General features: G+C 27.2%; 3 protein-coding genes and 1 non-coding gene across 7 annotated transcripts; 1 reads left to right on the forward strand and 3 right to left on the reverse strand.

Annotated features, from left to right (window-relative positions):
* Positions 1 to 1,096: 1,096 nt before the first annotated feature.
* Fcp1 (RNA polymerase II subunit A C-terminal domain phosphatase Fcp1) lies at positions 1,097 to 8,500 on the reverse strand. 3 transcript variants are annotated; one of them, XM_089223909.1, is made up of 9 exons: positions 8,342 to 8,500; positions 8,020 to 8,260; positions 7,725 to 7,884; positions 7,536 to 7,661; positions 7,221 to 7,465; positions 5,623 to 5,828; positions 4,161 to 5,051; positions 2,866 to 2,946; positions 1,097 to 1,679 (listed from the first exon to the last, which is right to left on the reverse strand). In XM_089223909.1, exons 2-9 carry the CDS (start codon positions 8,232 to 8,234, stop codon positions 1,393 to 1,395), a joined length of 2,211 nt encoding a protein of 736 aa, XP_089080035.1. In that variant the 5' UTR covers positions 8,235 to 8,260; positions 8,342 to 8,500; the 3' UTR covers positions 1,097 to 1,392. The 3 variants fall into 3 exon arrangements, with proteins under 3 accessions (XP_089080035.1, XP_089080034.1, XP_089080036.1); XM_089223908.1 differs by having other exon boundaries at positions 2,836 to 2,946; XM_089223910.1 differs by lacking the exon at positions 2,866 to 2,946.
* A 1,669-nt stretch (positions 8,501 to 10,169) lies between these two features.
* On the reverse strand, positions 10,170 to 10,242 carry TRNAM-CAU (transfer RNA methionine (anticodon CAU)). Its single transcript has one exon. It is a non-coding gene; the product is annotated as a tRNA-Met (tRNA).
* Positions 10,243 to 11,621: 1,379 nt separating this feature from the next.
* On the forward strand, positions 11,622 to 22,088 carry LOC107164922 (uncharacterized). Of its 2 annotated transcripts, none has more exons than XM_089224945.1 (8): positions 11,622 to 11,955; positions 12,574 to 12,627; positions 13,174 to 13,242; positions 15,042 to 15,125; positions 15,259 to 15,470; positions 16,812 to 17,179; positions 17,919 to 18,021; positions 18,401 to 18,541. In XM_089224945.1, exons 1-7 carry the CDS (start codon positions 11,913 to 11,915, stop codon positions 18,004 to 18,006), a joined length of 918 nt encoding a protein of 305 aa, XP_089081071.1. In that variant the 5' UTR covers positions 11,622 to 11,912; the 3' UTR covers positions 18,007 to 18,021; positions 18,401 to 18,541. The 2 variants fall into 2 exon arrangements, with proteins under 2 accessions (XP_089081071.1, XP_089081070.1); XM_089224944.1 differs by lacking the exon at positions 17,919 to 18,021 and adding an exon at positions 18,633 to 22,088 and having other exon boundaries at positions 11,630 to 11,955; positions 18,401 to 18,575.
* Positions 19,772 to 21,823, reverse strand: Rab2 (RAS oncogene family member Rab2). Its single transcript, XM_015512939.2, has 5 exons — positions 21,714 to 21,823; positions 21,570 to 21,641; positions 21,259 to 21,502; positions 21,020 to 21,200; positions 19,772 to 20,928 (listed from the first exon to the last, which is right to left on the reverse strand). The coding sequence occupies exons 1-5, from the start codon at positions 21,757 to 21,759 to the stop codon at positions 20,836 to 20,838; spliced, it is 636 nt and encodes a 211-aa protein (XP_015368425.1). The 5' UTR covers positions 21,760 to 21,823; the 3' UTR covers positions 19,772 to 20,835.
* Positions 22,089 to 22,417: the final 329 nt, after the last annotated feature.

Below are 22,417 nucleotides of genomic sequence, written 5' to 3' on the forward strand. Positions count from 1 at the left end.
TTGTTAGTAATAACCTAATGTTCATAATTTTCGGTTGAATGAATTGTATTCAATACAGCTGTATAACTTTTAATTAAAACTTTTTTAACTTTTAAATAAAATTCATTACAAATTAAACCCAAATTCTATGTATGATACTATACTATTCTATGTTTTATAATTAAACAAAATAATATTAAAGTTATTTTCTCTTGTCTTCCATAAACCGGGACAAAATGAATGACCGGCCGGGACACCGGGACATGCTGTTATAACCAAAACTGTCCCGGCAAAACCGGGACGAATGGCAAGCCTAATTATACTTATACTTGCCGTGTAGTATTTCCCTATACCCTTGCTCTATAATATTCCTCTTTTTTTCTTTTTATTTCTACTTTGTCAAATACCTTAGTATAATTATGATACATAGGTACTTAATTATTTACTAATAATGAACAACACCTTGAAGGGGTCTAGAAATCCTAAAATTCCATTGAAGTTACCACCATTATCATAAAATATTAGTAATACTACATATTATAGTTAACACCATAATCTTGCATCATTATATTTTCAAAAAAAAATTAAAAATCATGTAATCAGGTCAAATCCTACAAGCTGTGCTTAAGCAAACATCAGCGATGAATTACAGGAGGTTACATTCACGGCAAAACAATAAAATTAAACCAAATGTCATCCCTGGCCCCTGTTATACTGTAGTTTTTATTGTTTTGGACAATTTAATTATCTACTTATTTTGAATTGTTACATCAGTTTTGCTGATTTACTCATTTTAAATAACTAGTAGATTTTCATAAATATCCAGTACAAAAATTTGTCATCTGATTTAAAATAAAAATTAGGTTAAAATACAGTTAAAAATTATCTTGCCATAGAGTTATATACCTAGTTATTAGTTTTTTTTTTTTTTTATACTTAAACGTCAGATCCTTTGGTTAATAACATCACCTAGAATTTTATTTATTTATTAGTTTTAATTTTTTTTTTTCTAAAATAAATTATGTAAAATGTACAACTATAAGTACTAACTTTTATAAGTTATTGTTGTTATTGGACAGGTACAGACATAATATTGGTTAAACATACAAACAAAAAATAAAGTTCAGAAAGTCATTATATTCCATATTGAAAATTGATATTAAAAGACATCTGAATAATATGATAAATATGTATCTTATTCAATAATTATTTATTACAAGTATAATAAGCATAAAAGGTATACATCACAAATAATAAACTCGAAATACATTATAGTGTACAGTAACAAACCAAATAGGACTATTACACAAATTATTTTTTTTTTTTTTTTAAAGTTAGCAAAGGACATTTTTACAATTTAAAATATGTACAATTCATACAATTAAATGTGAAGAAACATTTATGATACTTTAATTATTGATTTTCCAAAAATTCTTTTTCTAAAGCAGCACCCAACATATTCCATTCGGAATCATTCATCTCATCAGGTGGATCCACACTATTTTCACTATTGTTACCCCATTCAGAGTCATTCATCTCATCAGGTGGGCCCACACTATTTTCACTATTGTTACCCCATTCTACGCCTAATTCATCTAGATTTTTACCTTGACGAAATTTTTCATTTAATGTTTCATTATCTTCTTCACTTCCATCACTATCCAATGAACTGCGTCTACGCTTTTGTCCTCTGCTAGTACCTAAAGTATAAACCATTAAATTGACAATGAATAAATTTAATTTTCTAATAATTTTATTCTAACACCTTTTATTAAATTTTCCAACTTAAAAAGTGGTTATTTTTATTCATCCAATATAGATGGACATAGTTATTTATACAATGAATAATAATTTTTTTTTTCACAATATAGTTGTATTTAATGAATAAATCTATCTATTTATTAATATTTTAAAGTAGGTATTGAAAAAATAAATGTTTGTTGATATATATATGATTATTTTTAATATATTATTAGTTATATAATATATATATATTAGTAGTAGTAGTATAAAATAATTCTTATACAGTCAAATCTATACACTTAATTCCATGAATTTCCATTGTATATATCAAACACAGATTAAGACGCTTCAAGGAGGAAAAAAATTAAGTAACCAAGGTTTTCAAAAAAAAAGACTCAATTATTTAACAGCCGATATCATTAAATGAAATCTGAATTATAAATTAACAAAAATAAAATCAAAAAAATTATATTTTATAAGGTCAAGTACCTATAGTAGGTAAAAGTAATTTAATTCATTAAAAATAACCATGTATTATCTATTTTAATAAATATAATATAATTTGAGTTAATTGAAATAAAAAAAATAAAAAATGAAAATAATTATAAAAACAATGAAAAATGTAAAATTATGAATAAGTGAAATAAAAACCAGTTATACGATATAATACTAATACCGTTTTGCATGAAAAGTTAATTTATTTAGTGGACCAATTGTATGCTATTAAATCATGTTTAAGGGATCATTAGGCCATTATTGATTCAATAAATGTTTAGTGATTGTTCTCGCAATCTGATATAATACTTGCATAATATGATATAAATTGGGTTATTAAGATAAGTATAAATTTGATATTTTAAGTCATATTATAATGTCTAAAATTGTAGTCCAGAAACTAGCAAGGTTTTTTTTTTCTTGCAAGCCATTAAGTGGAGAAATTTACAATAGTACCAACAATAATAATAAATTATATTTTATGAAACTATTTATTATGAATTATAGTATTAATAGTATCATTATAGTATCATAGTATTTTATAGTATCATTTATCTAAATTTACACTATTTCCAATGTTTTTGCCCTATTTTAAGAATAATTCATCTATATTTTTACTTTTTCGGAATCGTTCAATTAATGTTTCACCTTCTATTTCTTTTTCTACTTCATCTTCATTATCTGTTGATTCTGATGAACTGTATTCGCGTTTATTCCCTCTCCTAGAACCTGAAGTAAAATGTGATATATTTACTATTAACTGTTTAGTAATTTATATAAACGTATAAAATATAATGTTATTTTGTTATTACATCTCCTCATATACCAACAATACATGGTCTACCATAATAATATAAAAAGTAAAAAAAATTAATTTTTAAATATTTTACTATGATTTTACAAAAAAAAATTTTTCATGATTTTACACGCAATATAGGATACATATAAAAAAAGTTTAAGTATAAAGATATTACAAATTATTCACAAAACATAATTTCACATCTCTGAGGAAAGCATGAAAAATATTATCAGTTTTATTTAATCCTTGCCACTAATACTCGGCTAAGTACCTCTCTAAGATTTAGACAAAACTTATAAATTTATAGGTAATAATTAATAATGATGGGGAATTCCCAGCAATAGGTAGAGTGGATAAAATTGATAAACCGCATACTATACTCATATTTATAGTTAGGTAGTACAGAAAACGTTGGTAGCCCGCATATTGGGAGATTTTTTTGTTAATTCTATAGATAATTTTAATGAAATATATAAGCAAAACATATTAAAAAAACATTCTTCTATAACCTATAGTCATGTACCAAAACTTTTCAATCAATTTTTAAAATGTTGTGAATACCTATAAACATTTTTCTTCTGGGTAATGGGGTTTAAAAAAGGTTCATACAAATTGTTTAATATCAGGTGTGTATAAAATTTTTAATGTTTTGTTGCGACACAAACAGCATTATATGCTTCATCCATACATTTATTACTTCTGTTTTGATTTGATTAAGATGACATATTGGAATATAACTTTTTACAGGTTATATGTTTGCATAGAAACTATTTTCATTAAATAAAAACTCAGAAAGTTTAAACAATGAATAAAAACATTTTGTGTGCTATCAAAAATTTAGTTGGCCATCTCTGATCTATAATAGGTCTTTTTAAAAATAATAAGACGCTTATTTTTTTTACTTTTCACATATATCCATAATATCTTCAGTTTTATGCTGATGTTTTAGAAATATTGTAAATTCTATATTCAGTAGATATAATATGTTATGACACCAAAAAGGTTAACAAATGCACAATCTGAAATGGAACTTGCAATAAATCCAAGACATTGGCATAAAACTTAAAACATGGACACATTTGAAAAAGGAACAAATGACATTTCAATCCATGAAAACGTAACCAATTCATAATATAACTCTTACCGTCTAAAGATGCTTCTGAACTTGAATTTCCATCCTTATTTATTTTTAATACGTCAATTATATTAGGCACATCATCACCATCACAACTTTCTTCATCATCGGTCATGTCTTCTACTTCTCCTGCCATACGTTTAATGTCTTCATCAGAAAATGAAAGTAATGGGTTAAGAGTCTCTGCAAATTTTTGGTCCTGTTCTTTATTTACATGTGCAATATTATGGTTATTGGCCATAAAATGTGGTGAATGTTCTGGACTACTACAATGAGCAGGTGGGTCTCGATTACTAGAACCACCACCACCTTCTGATCGGAGAGGAAATAATCTTTCCTCAACATGTTCCCAACGTTCTGCACAAAGCCACAACCATTCAGGTGTCACAATTTTGATATCGGGGCGTTTACGGGCTGCACTAGCTTTAAGTGTGCCCTGACGAACAGCAACCAAATGCGTTGAGTCAGGTTTGATATTTTCCGTGACTTCTGCACCTAATAATCGAGCTACTTTATAAGCTCGACTCTCAGTCAGCGGTACAGGAGTAGGTACTAAGCCACTAAATACTAGCTTTTTACCAGCTAGTATTTTCGAACGGTACATAGGTATGATACGCTTCATATCAGGAACCTCGACATTATCTCCATACAACTTATATTTTTGATCATATTCTTTAAAGTATTCCTTATGCAAATTTTTCAAAATATCTTCCAAGTACAATAAGTAATCATCTTCTTCTTCAACTTCTACTTGATCACTACTGTCTTTAATTGTCACATCATTTTTATTTTTGTCTTCATTATCAGTTATTGTATTTCCTGATTCATCATCAGACAAAACTTCTCCATCTTCCATTTGTGAATCACCTTTTTTGTTATCTTTTTTTTTAATAGTTATACCTGTTTTGATGTATAATTAATAATTAGTATTTTCTTAGTTTTTTTTTTGAACAAAAAGTCAAGTAGTAAGTAATAAATTAGTTGATGTAATACAATAAAAATGTATATACTTAAGCCATTTAAGAGAAAGTAACACTGGCATTTGTTGTCTCCATCTTTACAAGTGCAATACCAAATTAATCATCAGCAGATCACGTGTAACTTTGTTAGTTTAAAAATTAGAGTGGATCAACCTCTTATGAAACTTGATGGCAAGAACATTATCTGTTTTTGTTAGAAGGTTTTTTACAATAGTATAATTTTTTAGCAAATTTTGAGTATATAAAATAGCATAAATTATAATGCTCATAACTCACTTTAAAACTGAACTATCGTAAAAAACCCTACATGCAAACACTGATTCATACCATCAAGTTTTATAAAAGGTCGATTCAGTCTAATTTTTAAACTAACAAAGCTACACATGATCTGTTGAACATAAATTTTCTGCGTTATACACTTCTAAGAAAAAGACAACAAATGCCAGTGTAACGTCTACATAAGGTAGCAAGTTGAAAAAAAAGGGATTCACCTTGAACTAAATGTGTAAAATCTACTCTATTATCCTTTTGCGAAGAAATATCAACATTTTTTTGTAAATTTGGTGGAGCGTTTATATCACCAGTGTGTTGAAAAAAATGATATGGCTTGACATGTATCAAATTTAAAGCATAATCCCAGACATCTTCACGATCATCAATTATGCACACCATATTATCACCACATGGAAACAATCCCCTACAATAACCAATGTAATATATTAATAAATATTTTAATTAATTGATACAAGAGGTCATGTATACATAAAATAAAATTATAATTAATAAATTAATTTTTATCCATTTATAATAATAATTATACATAATTTAAAAACATTTATAATACAAAAACTGTATTTTTCTGTTAACAATCTATACGATTATACCTATATCTATAGGGATTCAATTTAAAGTTTTTATTTTTTAACTTTCAAAAAATCTGGTGCCCAGTTAACATAATAATATTGTATAAAATATGTTATATAATAGTAAATATAAAAAAATAAAAAATGTTGGTTTGTAAGAATTTATTTATTTTGTTATTATAATGGTATGTAATATTTAACATTTTTGAAAAACTTCTCATTTTAATTTATCAATATTTTAATGTTTTAGTAAAAAAAAGTGTAGCTGATACTCCATTTGAAATTATTGAATAAAATTCTGAGGTTAACATTTTAAACACTCATTTTACCTTGTGTTAAGTATATGGTATGATTCAATAAACAAAGCACAAACACATTTTTATTGCTTTTAATAAGTTTTGTTTTGTTTTTGTAAACCAAGACTATTAATTGAAAAATTATCATAATATGAAACAGTAAGAACCTAATAAAATTAAATAAACAATAATTTGTTTTAAATGTGGTATGAATATAACATACATTAAAGCACATATGATAAGATAGCTAGCAATAAAAGGAAACTTAAAATGTCTACCTAAAAATTTAAAAGAATAGGTACTCGTTCAATATGCTATCTACCGTAAATATTTTATCTACTGCAGTAATTTTACTATAGTTTAGTATCTATGATATCTACCATATGCCCGTATGCTGTATATTAATATATTATACATACTTTATCATTTTGCAATTACGATTTAAGATTAATCTTTTATTAAAACCCCAAATCATATTATATTTATATTTTATACCTCAGTAAGTTAGGTAGGTTAGTAGGTATACCTTTATATTACACCTGTTTAGTGTGTGTTTGTGAGTCTTGTCGATTATATACGTGGTTTTACTGTTATTTATTTATTAATAAATATTATTTAATAAGTATTATTATGAGTTTGTCAACTTTGAGTTATTTATATCGACACATAATTCAAAATGAAGAGATGTGCGAACATTTTTTAAGTATAAGCGGTTTATTACCAATATTACCAAAGAAGAAATTCTGCATTATAAAGGTAGGACAATTTACATTTAAATACGTGTTGATATCATACTTCACCAACATAAAATGACGGTAGATAAAAATATAAAATATTAACGGTAGATAGCATACTAAACCATCAAACGTGTGGTAGATAGCATATTGAACGAGTACCAAAGAATATTTACATTTTGTGAGACAAACATACTTGAGATTTCCAGTTTTACTGTTTGGGTTAAAACATTCATCACGTGATAAAACTCTATGAGAAAATAACTTTCCTTTTGGATCCAGTATATGTGTTATAGTATGAGCATAGTTTCGAGCGCCAAATGTACATATATGAAGTTCATATAATTCACTAATAGAGGACAAAAATTTGTATGTTCCTGGTCTAAGTCTTGTGTGATACCAAGGTGAATTTGGTCCATATAGTTGAAAATGATGAATATCCTGAGCAAATATAGAAGGTATTGATATATTTAACTAATATAAAGCTACTCAAACATGTTAAAATAAATACTTTGATATTATTAGGTATATTATCATTTGTTGTGTGTATTAATGTTTGATCCAAATCTACGAGTAACACCAGTTTTTTATCACCAAGCAATCGTTTTTCATCTGCTTTACCCAATAACAACGCACTCTAAAAAAATTAAAATGTTCATATTTTAGTTAGATGTATGTAGTATTAGCAATGTTAATGTACCTGTTCGCTAACTTTGAGGTCAGGTACACTGTGTACCATAGAAACAGATGCAGTTGGTTTAGAAGCATTGTCAATTCTTAAATCGGCACCACAATCTGCACATAAATCACTGACTACAGTACTGTGGCTACAGCCAGGCTCCAACTCAAATACAGGATATCTAAAATATGATGAATAATATATAATAATTGTTAAGTCAGAAACAATTAATTAGGCATGGTGTTACAAATATACTTAATGTTATTTGGTAGGAATCTTTGAAAGTAAATAAACATTTAACCAAAGTAAATCTTACCCTGCGGGAACTTCTTGGCCTTCATGTATTAAGATTTTCTTGACAACACCAATGTGATGTGTACGAAAACTTTTCCGATCTTTGTCTCCGTCCTCTTGATAAAGAAGTACAACTACAGTGCTATTAACCAAAGTGCCTTCTTTTACTCGCCATTTTATTAGTGTTGCTTTTTTATCAGTTGTTGGAAGTTTTACACAAATATTTTCTTGACTCATCTCTATTAATTTGTCTCATTCAAATGCTATTATAATAACAAAACATGAATATTAAATTGAAATAATTGTGGAGTATCAAGTAAAAAATGTAAAGGAAATTGATTTACTCAGTATAGAAGACACAATCATTAAAACATTTACGATTTATAGAACAAACAACAATTAGATTAATATAAATATTATGAACTAGAAAAGTAAAAACAAATTTTAACTGTAATGATAAGAATTAAAGAATTCAAAAATTGAACGATGTAGGTACTAGAAATTAGTAATATCAATCCTTAGCTGACTCGTGATAAGTAACTTTTCAAAATTGTTTACAACCATATTTTGATACGCACCAAAACTCTGAAACAACCACGCAACGAATATTAAACGTAAAAACGTTACGCACCGACCGATCTGTTCGATTCGTATGATTCGTCTAGCCGAATAGCTTAGAATATTTGATAAAAATATGTAAGCTTGATTTCAAACTTGTTTTGAAATTTTGTATGTCTGATTAATGTTTATTTATTTACATCATAAGCATATTTATAATATTATGATGTCTATGATTTACACAGACTCAGGGCTTGATTGGCCCTTCGGTTTACCGTTTACCGGTAAACTTCCCGGTGGGCTAGTATAGTGGTATCTTTGAGAGCTGCAATAAATAATAAATGCTATGACCGCCTATTTTATGCTAATGGCTGTAGAGAAAAAAAATTTTAAATATATTGACAGAACAAATCATTGATAAGTAAAAAAAGTGGTTAGGAAGATGTAGTTGCTCTGCTGTAAAGTAGATTATAAACGGGTTACTGTAATCATAGACTTATAATATTATAAGTCTATGACTAATGGATGGTATTAAATTTGATGTAATATTATAGTTGTAAACAAAAAACGATTTTGAGCGGAGACGGTTTGTCAGTTAGGATATTTTAATGTTTTTAATCTATATTAATTATATTGCTATTATTTCAAAAAAAAAAAATGTAGGTATCAATAGAATAAGTTCTAAATTAATCAATCAAATTCATTACGCACACGACTCACTCAGTCATTCATAGTACCTATGTAAATACAATTTAAAGTACATACGAATAATATTTTTAAATTACAAATGTGCAGCTAAAATTGTTATTTTTGGTTATTTAATAGGTAATTTTATCCAAATTTGAAGTTAAAATAACTAGAAAAAAATCTATAGTTTTAGATTTTTTTTGTCACAGAAATAACTACTTACATGGAACTTAATTTTTAATCCTAATTCCTTAGCTATAAATGTTAAACGTTTTATACAACGAAGTAAGACGTGTTAAATTTGTGTTGATTTGTCGAACATGCGGAATGTCGAAGTGTGACTGATGCTAACATGGACATAATTAATTTCCAACAATAAATTGTAAGGGTGTATTTATAATTTCCGGGACACATAAGGTATCGATAATTGAGATATCTATACCATCTACGAGTTTATCACCTTACATTATTCTCAGTCACTGAAAAACCTGTGGACGCAACTCGTATTTGTGACGAGAAAACCGCGGACGCAACTCGGATGTGTCGTGACAAAATCGCGGACGCAACTCGGAAAAAATATCATTTAGGGACGCAATTCGAATGCGCCGAAATAAATGTATAAATGTATAAATAATCTATAAGTTTAGTCAATCATCATAATTTATGATTTAATCTTAGTTTATGAATACCTGTAAAGTGACGATTATTTAGAATGTTATTATATAAACTTAATTCTTATTTATTCTTGATATATATGCAATATTCACATTGCACAAGTACCTACGTTGGATGCTGAAAGCGTTAACCAAGCTTTTCGAGGGTTAAATTAACTGGTTGAGCCGGTTGAGGATATTTAATAAATTAAACATAGTATTAATATTTTTACATTATTTAAGTGGAGTATAAAAATTCAAATATAAAAAAGTTTGCCCCGGGTGAGGATCGAACTCACGACCTTAAGATTATGAGACTTACGCGCTGCCTACTGCGCTACCGAGGCTTCAGAACTTTGGGTCAACTTTAAATTATTTAAAGTTGCAATAAAAATTGTAAATTTGAATACTGAATCTATCTAAACAGTAAATAATATTAAGATATAAATCATGTTAAAAATAATTTAAAACCCATAAAAATCAATGCGCGTCATATTTCTGGGAAGGGGGTAAGATATTCAGCTAAGTAATAATTTGGTATTTAGGAATAGTTATTGTACTTAAGTATAGGTTACTGTGATATAATATTTTATATAGGTTTCCTTACTCTTTATACGTACGATATGTCGATATAATATAGCTACCGAGATTTTTATAAAATTGGGGGGTAGGTAAAAGAACTGCAAGTAGTACCTAAACTAATCTAATGTTATAATGTTAAATGTATCGAAGTATAAAAAAAAATTTTAACAGGCAGTTCTAGCTGTGTTCGTAACTTTTTGCTAAGCACATATAAGGTGTATATTTTTAAAGATATATGTATTATGTAGTGAATTACTGAATTACCAACCATATTGGCATATTGCTATAATTATTAATTATAATTAACATACTAATTTTATAACTATTACTTTAACAATAAAAAATGTAATTGATAAAATTAAGATTTGTAATTTTTTAATTATTTGACATTTGAGTATGAAATAATAAAAAAGGGTGAGTAGGTGTGGATAAAATTCAACACAGGGCAAGATCAAATTAGTGTATTTGATTATTGGTTTGTTTAGTATTATGTTTAGTCCATATCACGTAGGTTAGTACCATACACGATTCACTTTAAGTGCTTAAATACCTTTCTCTATTCAACATATTATTTACAATGATTTACTTATTGACGACGTACACTCAGCAATCAGCATCATCTATTTTATAGTAGAGCGGTTCTTGGTTACCTACTTGACTGATTTTGTTTTTTCAGTTCAGTATTAGTATAATAATACTTAAAATACTTTATTAAACTGCAAATATACAATATAGGTATCGTTACGTTTATGGCGGGAGTGTAAACTAACATTTTAATTTGGATGATAAAGTATCAATTTTACGTTCAAGGTTCAAAATACGTATAAAAATTCATATTTATTTTCATAGTACTTTTAAACATGTTAAGGGATTCCTAAGCCCTCGCCCCTCACCATTCACGGCCTTGAATTTAAATTTAAAAATTATGCTGACCGCCGTGCCGATATCGATCACGACTACTGGTCTTGATCACGACTATAGAGTATAGAGCATAGACATAATAATAAAAGTAACAATAGATATATATTTATACACTAAACAGCTACACTAGCGATTCAAGCGGACAAACAATGGTTAATTGTCATCACTTTAATCCGTTATTCCGTTATGAATATTTTTGTATTCAAGCTTCAAGCACGACTAGCCAGTAGTAGTTGATAAGGTATTATCTACAACCACAATTTAAATTTCAAAAATAGTAAATAGTAAATTATACACAACATAATATTAAAAGTATAAACCATAGACATATAAAACATAAAAACATTTTATATGTCTATGGTATAACCAAACAATAAATAATAATCAACAATCAAAATTGTGAATTTCATTTTTCCATGACATTGTCTTGCATTTTTCAAAAGTTACTCGAGTTCATACATAGTAAGATTGATATATAAATTCTTAGAACGACTACTATAAATACTGGATAATAATGGAAATTGACGAAGACTTAAGTATTATTGAAGCAGATCCAAGTAAGTCTGCATCTACTTCACTGAAATTAAAATATATTATAAGTCATTATACCTATATTAATGCTATATTTTTGTAATTTTAACTGAGCTCAAGAGTTATACATTATATTCAGTGAGAATATTGCAAATATGCCTTTAAAATTCGTATCATATGAAACATTTAAGATTTAACATCACAGCATAATTCAATCAGTTTGGAAATTATGGGGTTCTGCAAATCCATCTAATATCAAAACACTTCAGATGTTCCTATATATCTACCTACAAGGCTACAACTAGTTACGTTTTCTTCTTGGTATTTCATAAAGATCTAAAAATTCTGACCCTTAAACAATTAGTAAAATTATAGTATTCTAAATTTCATGTTAACTCTTACAGTAACCCATTAATCGAACAACTATCCTCAATCTCATTTCCCAGTAATGTACATAGTCATTTAGAAGACATGAATTTATAAAAATAATGGCCTATAGACAAAATGAGATAAAAAAAAAAATCAAGAAGAACTATAAAGTATCTGGCCAAGTGGCACTGCTAAGAATGCCACACATTTAACTTAAAAATTATATTATAAATTAAATATCTATTTATTGTCTCATATACCTATTTTTTTTTTAGTTGCACCAGAAGTATCCTCTGAGTCATTTGGTGATATATCCTGTATAACTAATGGTTAGTTATATTTCTATATATTATACTATATAATTTGCGGAAAAAATATAAAAATAAATTAAATCAGTATTTATGTTTAGAATTTCAACATATTTTAATAATAAATAATCTTTTTTTAAATATATCTTACCTAATTAAATAAAATTTTAAGAATAACAAATTAGCATATAACATAAATTAATCAACAACACTAAATAGATTAAAAATTTAATCAAACAAGTATGAACAATTAATAATTCATGTTATTATTATAGCATCTATTTTATAGTTATATACTAATTAATTTTTATTTCGCTCCATGTTTTCTTCATTTTTAGACATATTTAAATCAACTTCCTTAGTATTAACTGCAAATAACAACCGTTAACAACTGTTTTTTTTTTTTTGCTTAAAGTTTTTCATAAAAATAGTTATTATTTTTGCTATCAAATTTGTAATACTAATAATTTTTAACTATACAATAGTTTATATATCTATTAAGATATATATTTATTTTTATCATTTTTCATCTTCTTAATAAATATTATTGTATGTATATTGTTTTAGATGATAATGAAAAAGAAAATATTGAAGACCCACATTCAATTGAAACTGACGAATCTGATGAAGAAGATGGTAAGTATTACTATTGGCATTTAATATTCCTTGTAAAGCAATGCCAAAGAAACTATGAAATTAGTGTTCAATTTATTACATTGTTATTTGTATAACATTTCTTAATTTTAAAAATATATTAACTTGTTAACTTGTTAAAATTGAATATAAATCATGCTATTCTACCATAGACATGCTAATATACAGAACATCCAGACATTATGTGATCTCTTGATAGAGAGATTGCAGTTATATATACAAATATAACAAACATTTTGGTTTGCATGTAGCATAATTTACAGTTTACACCAATATCAACACACTCATGTTATACCAATAGAACTAGTCATGCTCCATTTAGTAGTATAATGTCTGTATTATATCTCCATTTTAATATCATTAAATCTTATTACTCCACTATTTGATCAGTATACAGTCCATCTAATAAAATAACTGACAAACGCTTAAAACCGTATTTGCTGTTCCTTGGTAAATCATTCTTATTTGATGGTTTCTACAAATATAAACATCAACTTTGGGATGGTTTCAGAGTAATTAATTCCAGAGGTCATTTACTTTACTACTCCCTACTTAACAATAACTCGAGCACATCAAACAAACTGGTGATTGGAAACTCTGCTTACTATGTAGTATTCTAGATCTACAGTTGTTAGTACCATACAATTATTTGGGTTGATATTTAAAAGTAACTAGGTAATTGTATGCCTATAGGAATGCTGTGAATTGTGTGTGGACGTTACCTAAAATATACTGTTGCCTAGCATTGGCTGAGGGTGGAGTTACCAACTATTATAATGATACAGTTTTATTGATAATATTCTACAATTTAACATGAATTAATTTTGTTGAAAGTAATGGTAATCACTAGAGCCCGTATTGATATACTCTAAAAACTTCAGAAATATAAATCATGCATTTATGCTATAATTTTGTAGGAATATACTGTATAAAAAAACAAATATGTAAAAAAAATTGATTACAAAGATGCTTTTATTTTCATTATTTTTTATATGCTGAATGAAAATTGCATGTACTTGGATCACAAAAAACACGACTAATGTATGATTCACAAAAACTTACTCACAATTTTTTCGCTGGGTCTTGGTATTCTCCCTCTGATTCTACTCCATAATGGCAAAATTCTACAACAAATAGTGCCTGGATACCTAAGTATCCACCTTGACAAATGATTTGCATGAGCCAAAAACAACAATTTAAACACCTTCTAAAATCAAATATCCCACTCAGTATTTTCACTTTTTAATCTGTCCAATAACTTTAATACATTTATTGTGTGATCACTAAATTTAAGACAGCCCTTGATCCATGTTTTCTTTTTCGTAACTGGAATACCAGACATAATCTTTAGCATTCTATGACATACAACATGTATAAAGACAAAATAATTCAATGTTACAAATTTGGAATGAGTAACTGACAAAATTATCAATTAGCAGTGAATAATATCAAATATTGTCGTGAGGAATAAGTAAACTATGAACATGTTAATTGTCATCACCAAGCTTGGAAAATAGATTTATAATAAATTGTCAGTCAATCAAGTGATAAATTTGATTATTTATCATTTATCTAAACAATATTGGATTTCTTCTAGAAATGTTTAGTAAGATACAAAATGTGAACATAAGTTATTAATATTTAATTGTGAGATTATTGGTGGTATTAAAATATTTTATCAGGGCACTGGGGTGTACGGCAATTAGCCACCTTATTGTAAATAACATTTTGAAATCTTGGTTTGCAGTAATTTAGATGTTGTTATTTTATTTGAATTATAGTTACAATGTCCGGATCAGAGTCAGGAATAGTTGAAGATTTCACTTTCGATCCAACTGCTCTTATAGAAATATCTGATATACTCGGTAAGGTTTAAAAAATTATGAGTATATACTAAAATTAAACCAGTTAATTTTAAATTTATCCTAAGTATTTGCTAAAAGAATATTTAACTATCTATGTGTTTTGTGTTTACATTGATGATATATTTTAATCTAGATCTTGTTGGTAAAAATTGGACAATATTCCGTGTATCTCCTTTGTGGAATTTAAATTTTGATACAGACTATTTAAATTTGTTATCAAAAAAGTTGAAGAAATTTTTAATAAATCATATATCTACTAATATGAAGAACCAAAAAAATTCTTTCTCAGAAATCTCAGTGCAAATTGAAGCAAAAGAAGCAAATCTTGAATGTATTGCATTAAAGGTAATAAAATAAAATTCTAAATTTTACAGTATTAGATTCTTTTAACTATACTAAATTCATTTATTATTTGTTATAATTACATAATATATTCTAATTTCTAATATTATAATCAATTATAATTAATAATGTTAACTTAGTCAATTAAGACTACTTTGGAACTTAAAATAGAAGTTTTTATCATAATATTAAAGTTGTATAAGTACTACTGTTTAAGTTTACTATTTAGTACAGGGGCGGACTGGCCAGGTGTGCTAGTGTGCCGTAGCACACCGGGCTGGCTCAATATATGGGCCGCCGTGGGCTCATGAACATCAATTGATAATATTAGTATATTAATAATAAATGTATTTTTAAATTTTAAATGCCAAACAGTTTAAGACTACCTACTGCTATCGGTTGCAGGCTATTAAAATGATACAGCAATAATTTTTATGTATTTCACTTAAATTATTACTACTGTTTATTTTTATAAGTTTCCAATATATAATCAGAAATTCAAAAATGTAAAACAAAAATTGTAAGAAATAAAATTATATGAAAAATATGTTAACTGATTGGATAAAATATTTATTTTGCAGTAATAACAATTATATAATTATAAATACTCTCAAGGAAGTTTCTTAAATAATCGATTGAAAAATATGTTATATAACACTTTTGAATGATGTTAATACATTCAACTCGCTATATAACAAATTAAATTGTCTTTTTCCTGAAAATCTTGTGATAAGTAAAAAATGTTTTTTTTGTCCCCTCAATAGTATAACAAAGATTCTATGACTAAAGCTCTCACTTTGTAACACATTTTTACTATTACTTATAATTTATACCAAGAAAATATACATACAAGTTTGCTAGTTTATAATAACTACAAAAAGTATATAAAACTAAATAGCCTTAAATTACTAAGGTTTTCTGATAAATCAATATTGTGTTCAACTTGTTTAAGTACATTAAGATTCATGTTGATTAGTGTATAATTTAATGGCTTTACAAAAAATATATAAATATACATAACATTAACGACAGTTTTTTTCTAGCATTTTATATCTGAGTAATTGCAAGCAGCTACACAAAATAAAACTGAATTATAATAATGAATACATTTTAATAAATCTCTTAACATATTTGTTTTGCTTATGCTAATTGATATAACAAACTTTCAATCTGCTGTACTTTTTTCTTAGTCTCTAGAAGTTAAATGTATTGCAAGTTAACTGTATAAATAATAACCCCCCCCCCCCTATGATTAATATTTGCTTAATATAATAATAAACTTATACATAATATTTTATAAGAAAGTTTTATTTTACTATACTTTATTATAATTTTTTTTTACAGATTTATGTTATTAACAATGATACTAATTCAAAACTTTACACTGGTTTGCTATTAAAATCACCGAATTACAAACAAAATTATGATAAAAATAATTTATCTGATATGCCTATATTAATGGTACAAGGAAATAAATCATTTTTGGTAGCCATACATAATTGGTTAACTGAACATTTTGATTGTGTTATTAGGCCATATGAATTTGCTTTATATCAATTTCTATGGCTTATTGCTATATCAATGTGTGATGCCGGACAATTATACAATGAAACCGTTTTATACCACTATATCTACAAATGTGAATCATCAAAGGGTCAAATGGATGTGAAATGTTATGCCGAATCAGAATTCCTTCGATCGGTTCTTGCTAAGTTAGTATTCAAAAATATTATTTTATTGCACAATTGTATCTAAATATAAATTATACTATATTCTTTAAACAGAAAATATTTTCTTTTTACCATATGGCTAAAATTTGATTCACTTAGCAAAAATCTTTTGGTTTCAATCTAATCTAATTTAGATATTAAGCGGAACAACGAATACCTATACTATATATTTACCTTATCTCAATATGTTTTTATATTTTTGGTTGATAATCTTTGTAGAAAATTGTTGTTATAATGTTCAAAATTAATTGTAACTTCTATCATTAAGAGAATTTGATACCGTGATTGTCTGTTAGTTTATTTGCACGCATGACATAGGATTTTAGACGTGTTCTTTGTCAAACATACCAATTGATCTAATATAGCAATAAGAATTCAAAAACAGATTTTAATTTGTCGTCAAGACTACTTGAAATTGACTCTTCAACATTTTCAATATTGTCTCTCAAATTCCAAAAAACATAAAATTTTAAAAATGTAATTTTTATTGTTATAATTTCTTAATTTATTTTTACTTTGTTAAATGACAATAGATATTTTTATTTTTGTTCCAAAGCTGAATATTTTTAAAATACTTTTATATATTTAAACCAAACTTTGAATCAATAGTTAATGAGTTATCCAGTTTATCTTGGCATTTGACAACTGACATGATTAAAAACAAAACCTATGTTTCAAAATATATCATAATTCTACTCTCTATCACAACAAAATATTGCAGTTTCAGTAACAAAAGGCTGTCAGGTTATCCAGAAAGTCGTGGCAGTTTTTTTCACTACATTGATGTGTTTCCAGCTAAAGAATTATGATACATGGAACAATTGGTGGGTGGATATTTATTTTAACGGTTTCCTAGTGCCAAGATGAACTTGATGGGTTATATTTGTATTTAATTTTGATGAGCAGTGTGGTGTGACAGCTGGCAAGGGTATCCCACAAAATGTTCATCATCTACTTCACTTATCTATACCTAAAATACTTATAAGTTAGAACTAATTAACTACCTGTTACTATAAAATTTAATTTTTATAAATTTGACACTGTTTCTGCTCAAATTTTTTCTTTATATTTTCATTATTGACTTTAAATTGAGCACATCCCTCATAATTGTAGTAGTGATATACTCAATGTACTATTGATGTCTACCACACAGCAGATCATGTTCCTGGTATTTTGTATTAAAACAAATGATATAATTTACAGACTTTCATTGAATCGATCATCTTCTGAAGCCACTTCATTTCATTATTCAGATTTAATAAAAGTTCAATCTGATATAGAGGATCATTTTAAAATAACAAGTGGAATAAATGTTTCAAAATTAAAATTGAAAGCATTTGAAGCACCAAAAGTTGCTTCAATTAATGTTTCTGGAAAAGTGAGTTATTTAATTTAATAAATAGAATGTTTGTTTAAATTAAATTTTTTATTTTAGATTCATGTTTGGTCATCAACACTTATCGATTTAATGTTAAAATATCTTATGGAACTACAAAACAATAAATGTATGCCTTAAAAATGCATAAAAATTAGTATGCCAGATTTACATATGTTATAAATGATTTTTGAGCATACTAATACTGTTTATAATTATTTTTATTATCATATGGAATGCTGGTTGTTTTTATATAGGTAGATTCAGAAATATATTTTTTAATTTTTATCAAAAAATGAAACAATATTTTTTATTAACTTTCTTTTAAACAAAATCATTGCATGCCGGCTATGTCATTGAGAATGGATTAATTGCTTTTTATCACATTGGTTATAAGTCATAACAATTGTTGGTTTTCCAAACTTCACCTGTATTTTTCTACTTTATACTCTAACTCTCCTCATATATCTATTTGTGGTTCTTACAGTAGTGTAAGTAATAATAATTTCTAATGAATAGAATCTATTCACATCTGGTCATACTTACAAACAATGTATAAATATATCTTAATATATATCAATTGAATTACGCTAACTAATGAAAGAATAACATTTAATTTACAACATAATAATCAATTTATTTTATATGAGTATTTAATACTTAATGGTGCTAATAGATCTTAAGGACACCAACAATTGCTTTTGTAATGCAGCGAACGTGTTAAGAGGATGCTATAAATGTCACTGTAAGAACGCTTTTCATTTGCACATTCAAATGACTGAGCTCTGCAGTCTACAGTTTAGTACCCAAATTTCTCCTACTCTACCAACCAGTAGTCACCGCCGTAATGTGGCAACGACAGTGGTGATGGCCAGCATTCGGGAAGGTTTAGTGGTGGGGATGAGCGAAATTGAACGAATTTTGGTCGCCACCCAGCAGCGTTCTTACGATGGCCATAGTATACTCAAGTATGTGTTGTATATGTCTTACAAACTTATCAGATTTCAGTTCAGCAGTTTTCTGTTGGCTTAGATATTTAAATCAAAATCAAAATTTAAGGTAAGAACATTATCTGTGTTTCAGCTTTGGCTTTATTAAAAACAAAATAATTTTTTTTTTTTTGATTGAATTTGTGATAGTTCAGACATATCTTGTTTAATAATTGAAATATTCACTATTATATTAAATCAAACATAAAATTGATTCTATGGAATTCAAACTTTTAATAATATAATTTTAAAGACAGGCAACATATTATATATGAGTAGCTTCCTCTTAACCTTAATTTGTATATTTTAATACATAATGAATGAGTGACAAGATGTATTGGGTATGTTCAGTTCAATGCGTCAGGTATCAAACATTAAAACACTAGCATTATTTATTTAAATATCAAATTTTAACAAATTGAATAGCATATAAACAAGGGAATAAGTATTTCACGAGTATCTTAATAGCTATTTTAATTATCTTAAAAATAGTTTTTCAAAATATAGAGATTAAAAATTTATTGTGACTAACTAGTACATCAATAAATTAATATAATGAGGCAAATTAAATTATAAGATCTATAGGCATTAATAACACATTATTTAGTATTTACAGTGTTCATAAAACCATTAGATTATAAACAAAAAGTGTAAAACCATAGTGATAATTATGCGTTCAGTATCAAAAGTGTAATTAAATAAAATATGTGAAATTAGGTTGTTAAAAAAAAAAAGTTTACTATTTAAATTAGAATGGCAATATAAAAAAATCATTTTTCATGTTCTTATTTGAGTTTAAAAAGATAGTTATTTATTAATAAAATACATTAAATGTACACTTTTAAACTTTTAATACTGATCGCGTGTATAAGATTATATAAATATAGTAAAACAGTAATATTCTAACAAACAAAACTTTTATGAATAAATAAATTAAGTTCCTAACCTAAGGGTAAACATAAAATTAATAAGATAATATAGATATAGAACTAACGAAGTAAAATATATAATATTATGGGTTTTAATCATTTATGGGTTATACATTTATGAATTAAAACTCTTTTACAACCAAACATCCATTATATAAGTACCAATAAGTAATATAATTATACAAATAGATATATTCGCAACACTAATTTCAATGATATAGAGCTTGGTCTATTTATAAATATTGAATACAATTCACTCAAAAAAAAGAAGTATAACCCATGTGGAAAAAAACAATAATATCAAAATTGCCAATTTAATATTATTTAGTTGAACTTCAAAACTAGTTAACAACAACCATTGCTATTAGATCGATTATTTCCGCCGGGTATACTGTTGTTACCGGTTGAATGTTGGGGTCCAATTTTAATACCATTTGCCTAAAAAGAAATAGAATGAGGCAGTATAAATTAATATATTCCAAATAATAGGTAATTTCCAAATGCATTACTAAATTAAAATATAACTGACCTCGTTATTGATATCAAATACTCCTTCTTGAATTTTTTCATATATTTCTTTAGCAGTGTTTATGAAGGCTTCTTCTACATTATCAGAAGTTTTAGCAGATGTTTCCATAAAAACTAATCCATGTTCTCGAGCAAATGCTTCACCTTCTTCTTTCTTGACTTCTCGTTTCGCTTCCAAGTCACTAAGTACATTAGACTATTAATCTAAATTGACTAGAAGTTTGATGATATAAATATTACCTTTTGTTGCCAATTAGCATAATGACCATGTTGGAATTGGAATGTTGTCTAGCGTCTTCTAACCAAGTCGTTAAATGATTGAAAGTATCTCGACGAGTGATGTCATAAACCAATAATGCACCAGCTGCACCACGATAATAAGATCTTGTGATAGATCGGAAAGCTTCTTGGCCAGCTGTATCCCATATTTGCAACTTTATGGGTTTGGTATCAATAGCCACCAAACGTGCACCAAATTCAACGCCTGGAATTTGTTCATGTTAAAAAAACTATGATTACCTATCATTATTATTCATAAAAATATTTGTAACCAATGGTCAGGTCGTGGACGGGCTGGAATCTCTTGTCAGTGAACTGCAACAGGAGACACGATTTGCCCACTCCTGTAACATATGGCCAGTTAACGATTATACGTTGCTGAAGGGTTAGCCTTAGCAGTCAGTGAATACACTAACCTGTGTCTCCGATGATGATGTATTTAAACAGGTACGCGTAAGACATGATGATTCGTAGTAGCTATGGACTATCAAAAACCGTGAGCTAAAAACACTGAACAACCTGCACACTTGAGATCGAAATAAAAATTAAGACGACGACAATAATATTGAACACAACAATGCTATTAGGAATCGCGTAAGACTATTGAACGCGCAGGTGTGTGTTTGTGTAAGATAATATTCGTAAAACGTAATTGATGTTGATCACAAAGCAATGTGATTCATTTTATACTGTTGGAGACAGTATTGTTGTAAGTATACGTAACGAACACACATAATAATAATAATAATAATAATAATAATGATGATAATACTATTCTAAAACAGACAAAATACCTCTACCTCTCACACAGTCACACTAATCGAATAGTCTCTACAGTAGTACAGTCGGTAGTCGCCAGTCGCCTCACTGACCGTAACTTTTCTGTTTTCGTAATAAATTGCGTCTTTAATCTTTATCAAGACCATATGATTCAGCCGAGAATGAGTAAGCGAACAAGAAGGCGAATATTATTGAATATATAAATATATGTAGAATATTTTATCAAATTTGTTTCGTCTTCAATGATATGATAAAGGTATTGAATAAAATGGTTCGCGTTGGTTGGTTGGTAGTGGTGCTAAATGTCACGTACCTATTAATTGTTCTGTGGTGGTATACA

This window comes from Diuraphis noxia, unplaced genomic scaffold, assembly GCF_037042655.1.
Source record: "Diuraphis noxia isolate RWA-SAM2 unplaced genomic scaffold, SU_Dnox_SAM2 contig0003, whole genome shotgun sequence".
In the NCBI taxonomy this organism is placed as follows: Eukaryota; Metazoa; Arthropoda; class Insecta; order Hemiptera; family Aphididae; genus Diuraphis; species Diuraphis noxia.

Coding starts and splice junctions, on each gene's coding strand:
- Fcp1 (XM_089223908.1), bottom strand. CDS start 8,234: ATGAGTCAAGAAAATATTTGTGTAAAACTTCCAACAACTGATAAAAAA. Junction 7,885..8,019: donor GGCCAAGAAGTTCCCGCAGG/GTAAGATTTACT, acceptor ATCATATTTTAG/ATATCCTGTATTTGAGTTGG. Junction 1,680..2,835: donor AATTGAACGATTCCGAAAAA/GTAAAAATATAG, acceptor TTTATACTTTAG/GTACTAGCAGAGGACAAAAG.
- LOC107164922 (XM_089224944.1), top strand. CDS start 11,913: ATGGAAATTGACGAAGACTTAAGTATTATTGAAGCAGATCCAA. Junction 15,471..16,811: donor TTGAATGTATTGCATTAAAG/GTAATAAAATAA, acceptor TTTTTTTTACAG/ATTTATGTTATTAACAATGA. Junction 17,180..18,400: donor CTTCGATCGGTTCTTGCTAA/GTTAGTATTCAA, acceptor TATAATTTACAG/ACTTTCATTGAATCGATCAT.
- Rab2 (XM_015512939.2), bottom strand. CDS start 21,759: ATGTCTTACGCGTACCTGTTTAAATACATCATCATCGGAGACACAG. Junction 21,642..21,713: donor CATCATCATCGGAGACACAG/GTTAGTGTATTC, acceptor CATATGTTACAG/GAGTGGGCAAATCGTGTCTC. Junction 20,929..21,019: donor TATTTGATATCAATAACGAG/GTCAGTTATATT, acceptor ATTTCTTTTTAG/GCAAATGGTATTAAAATTGG.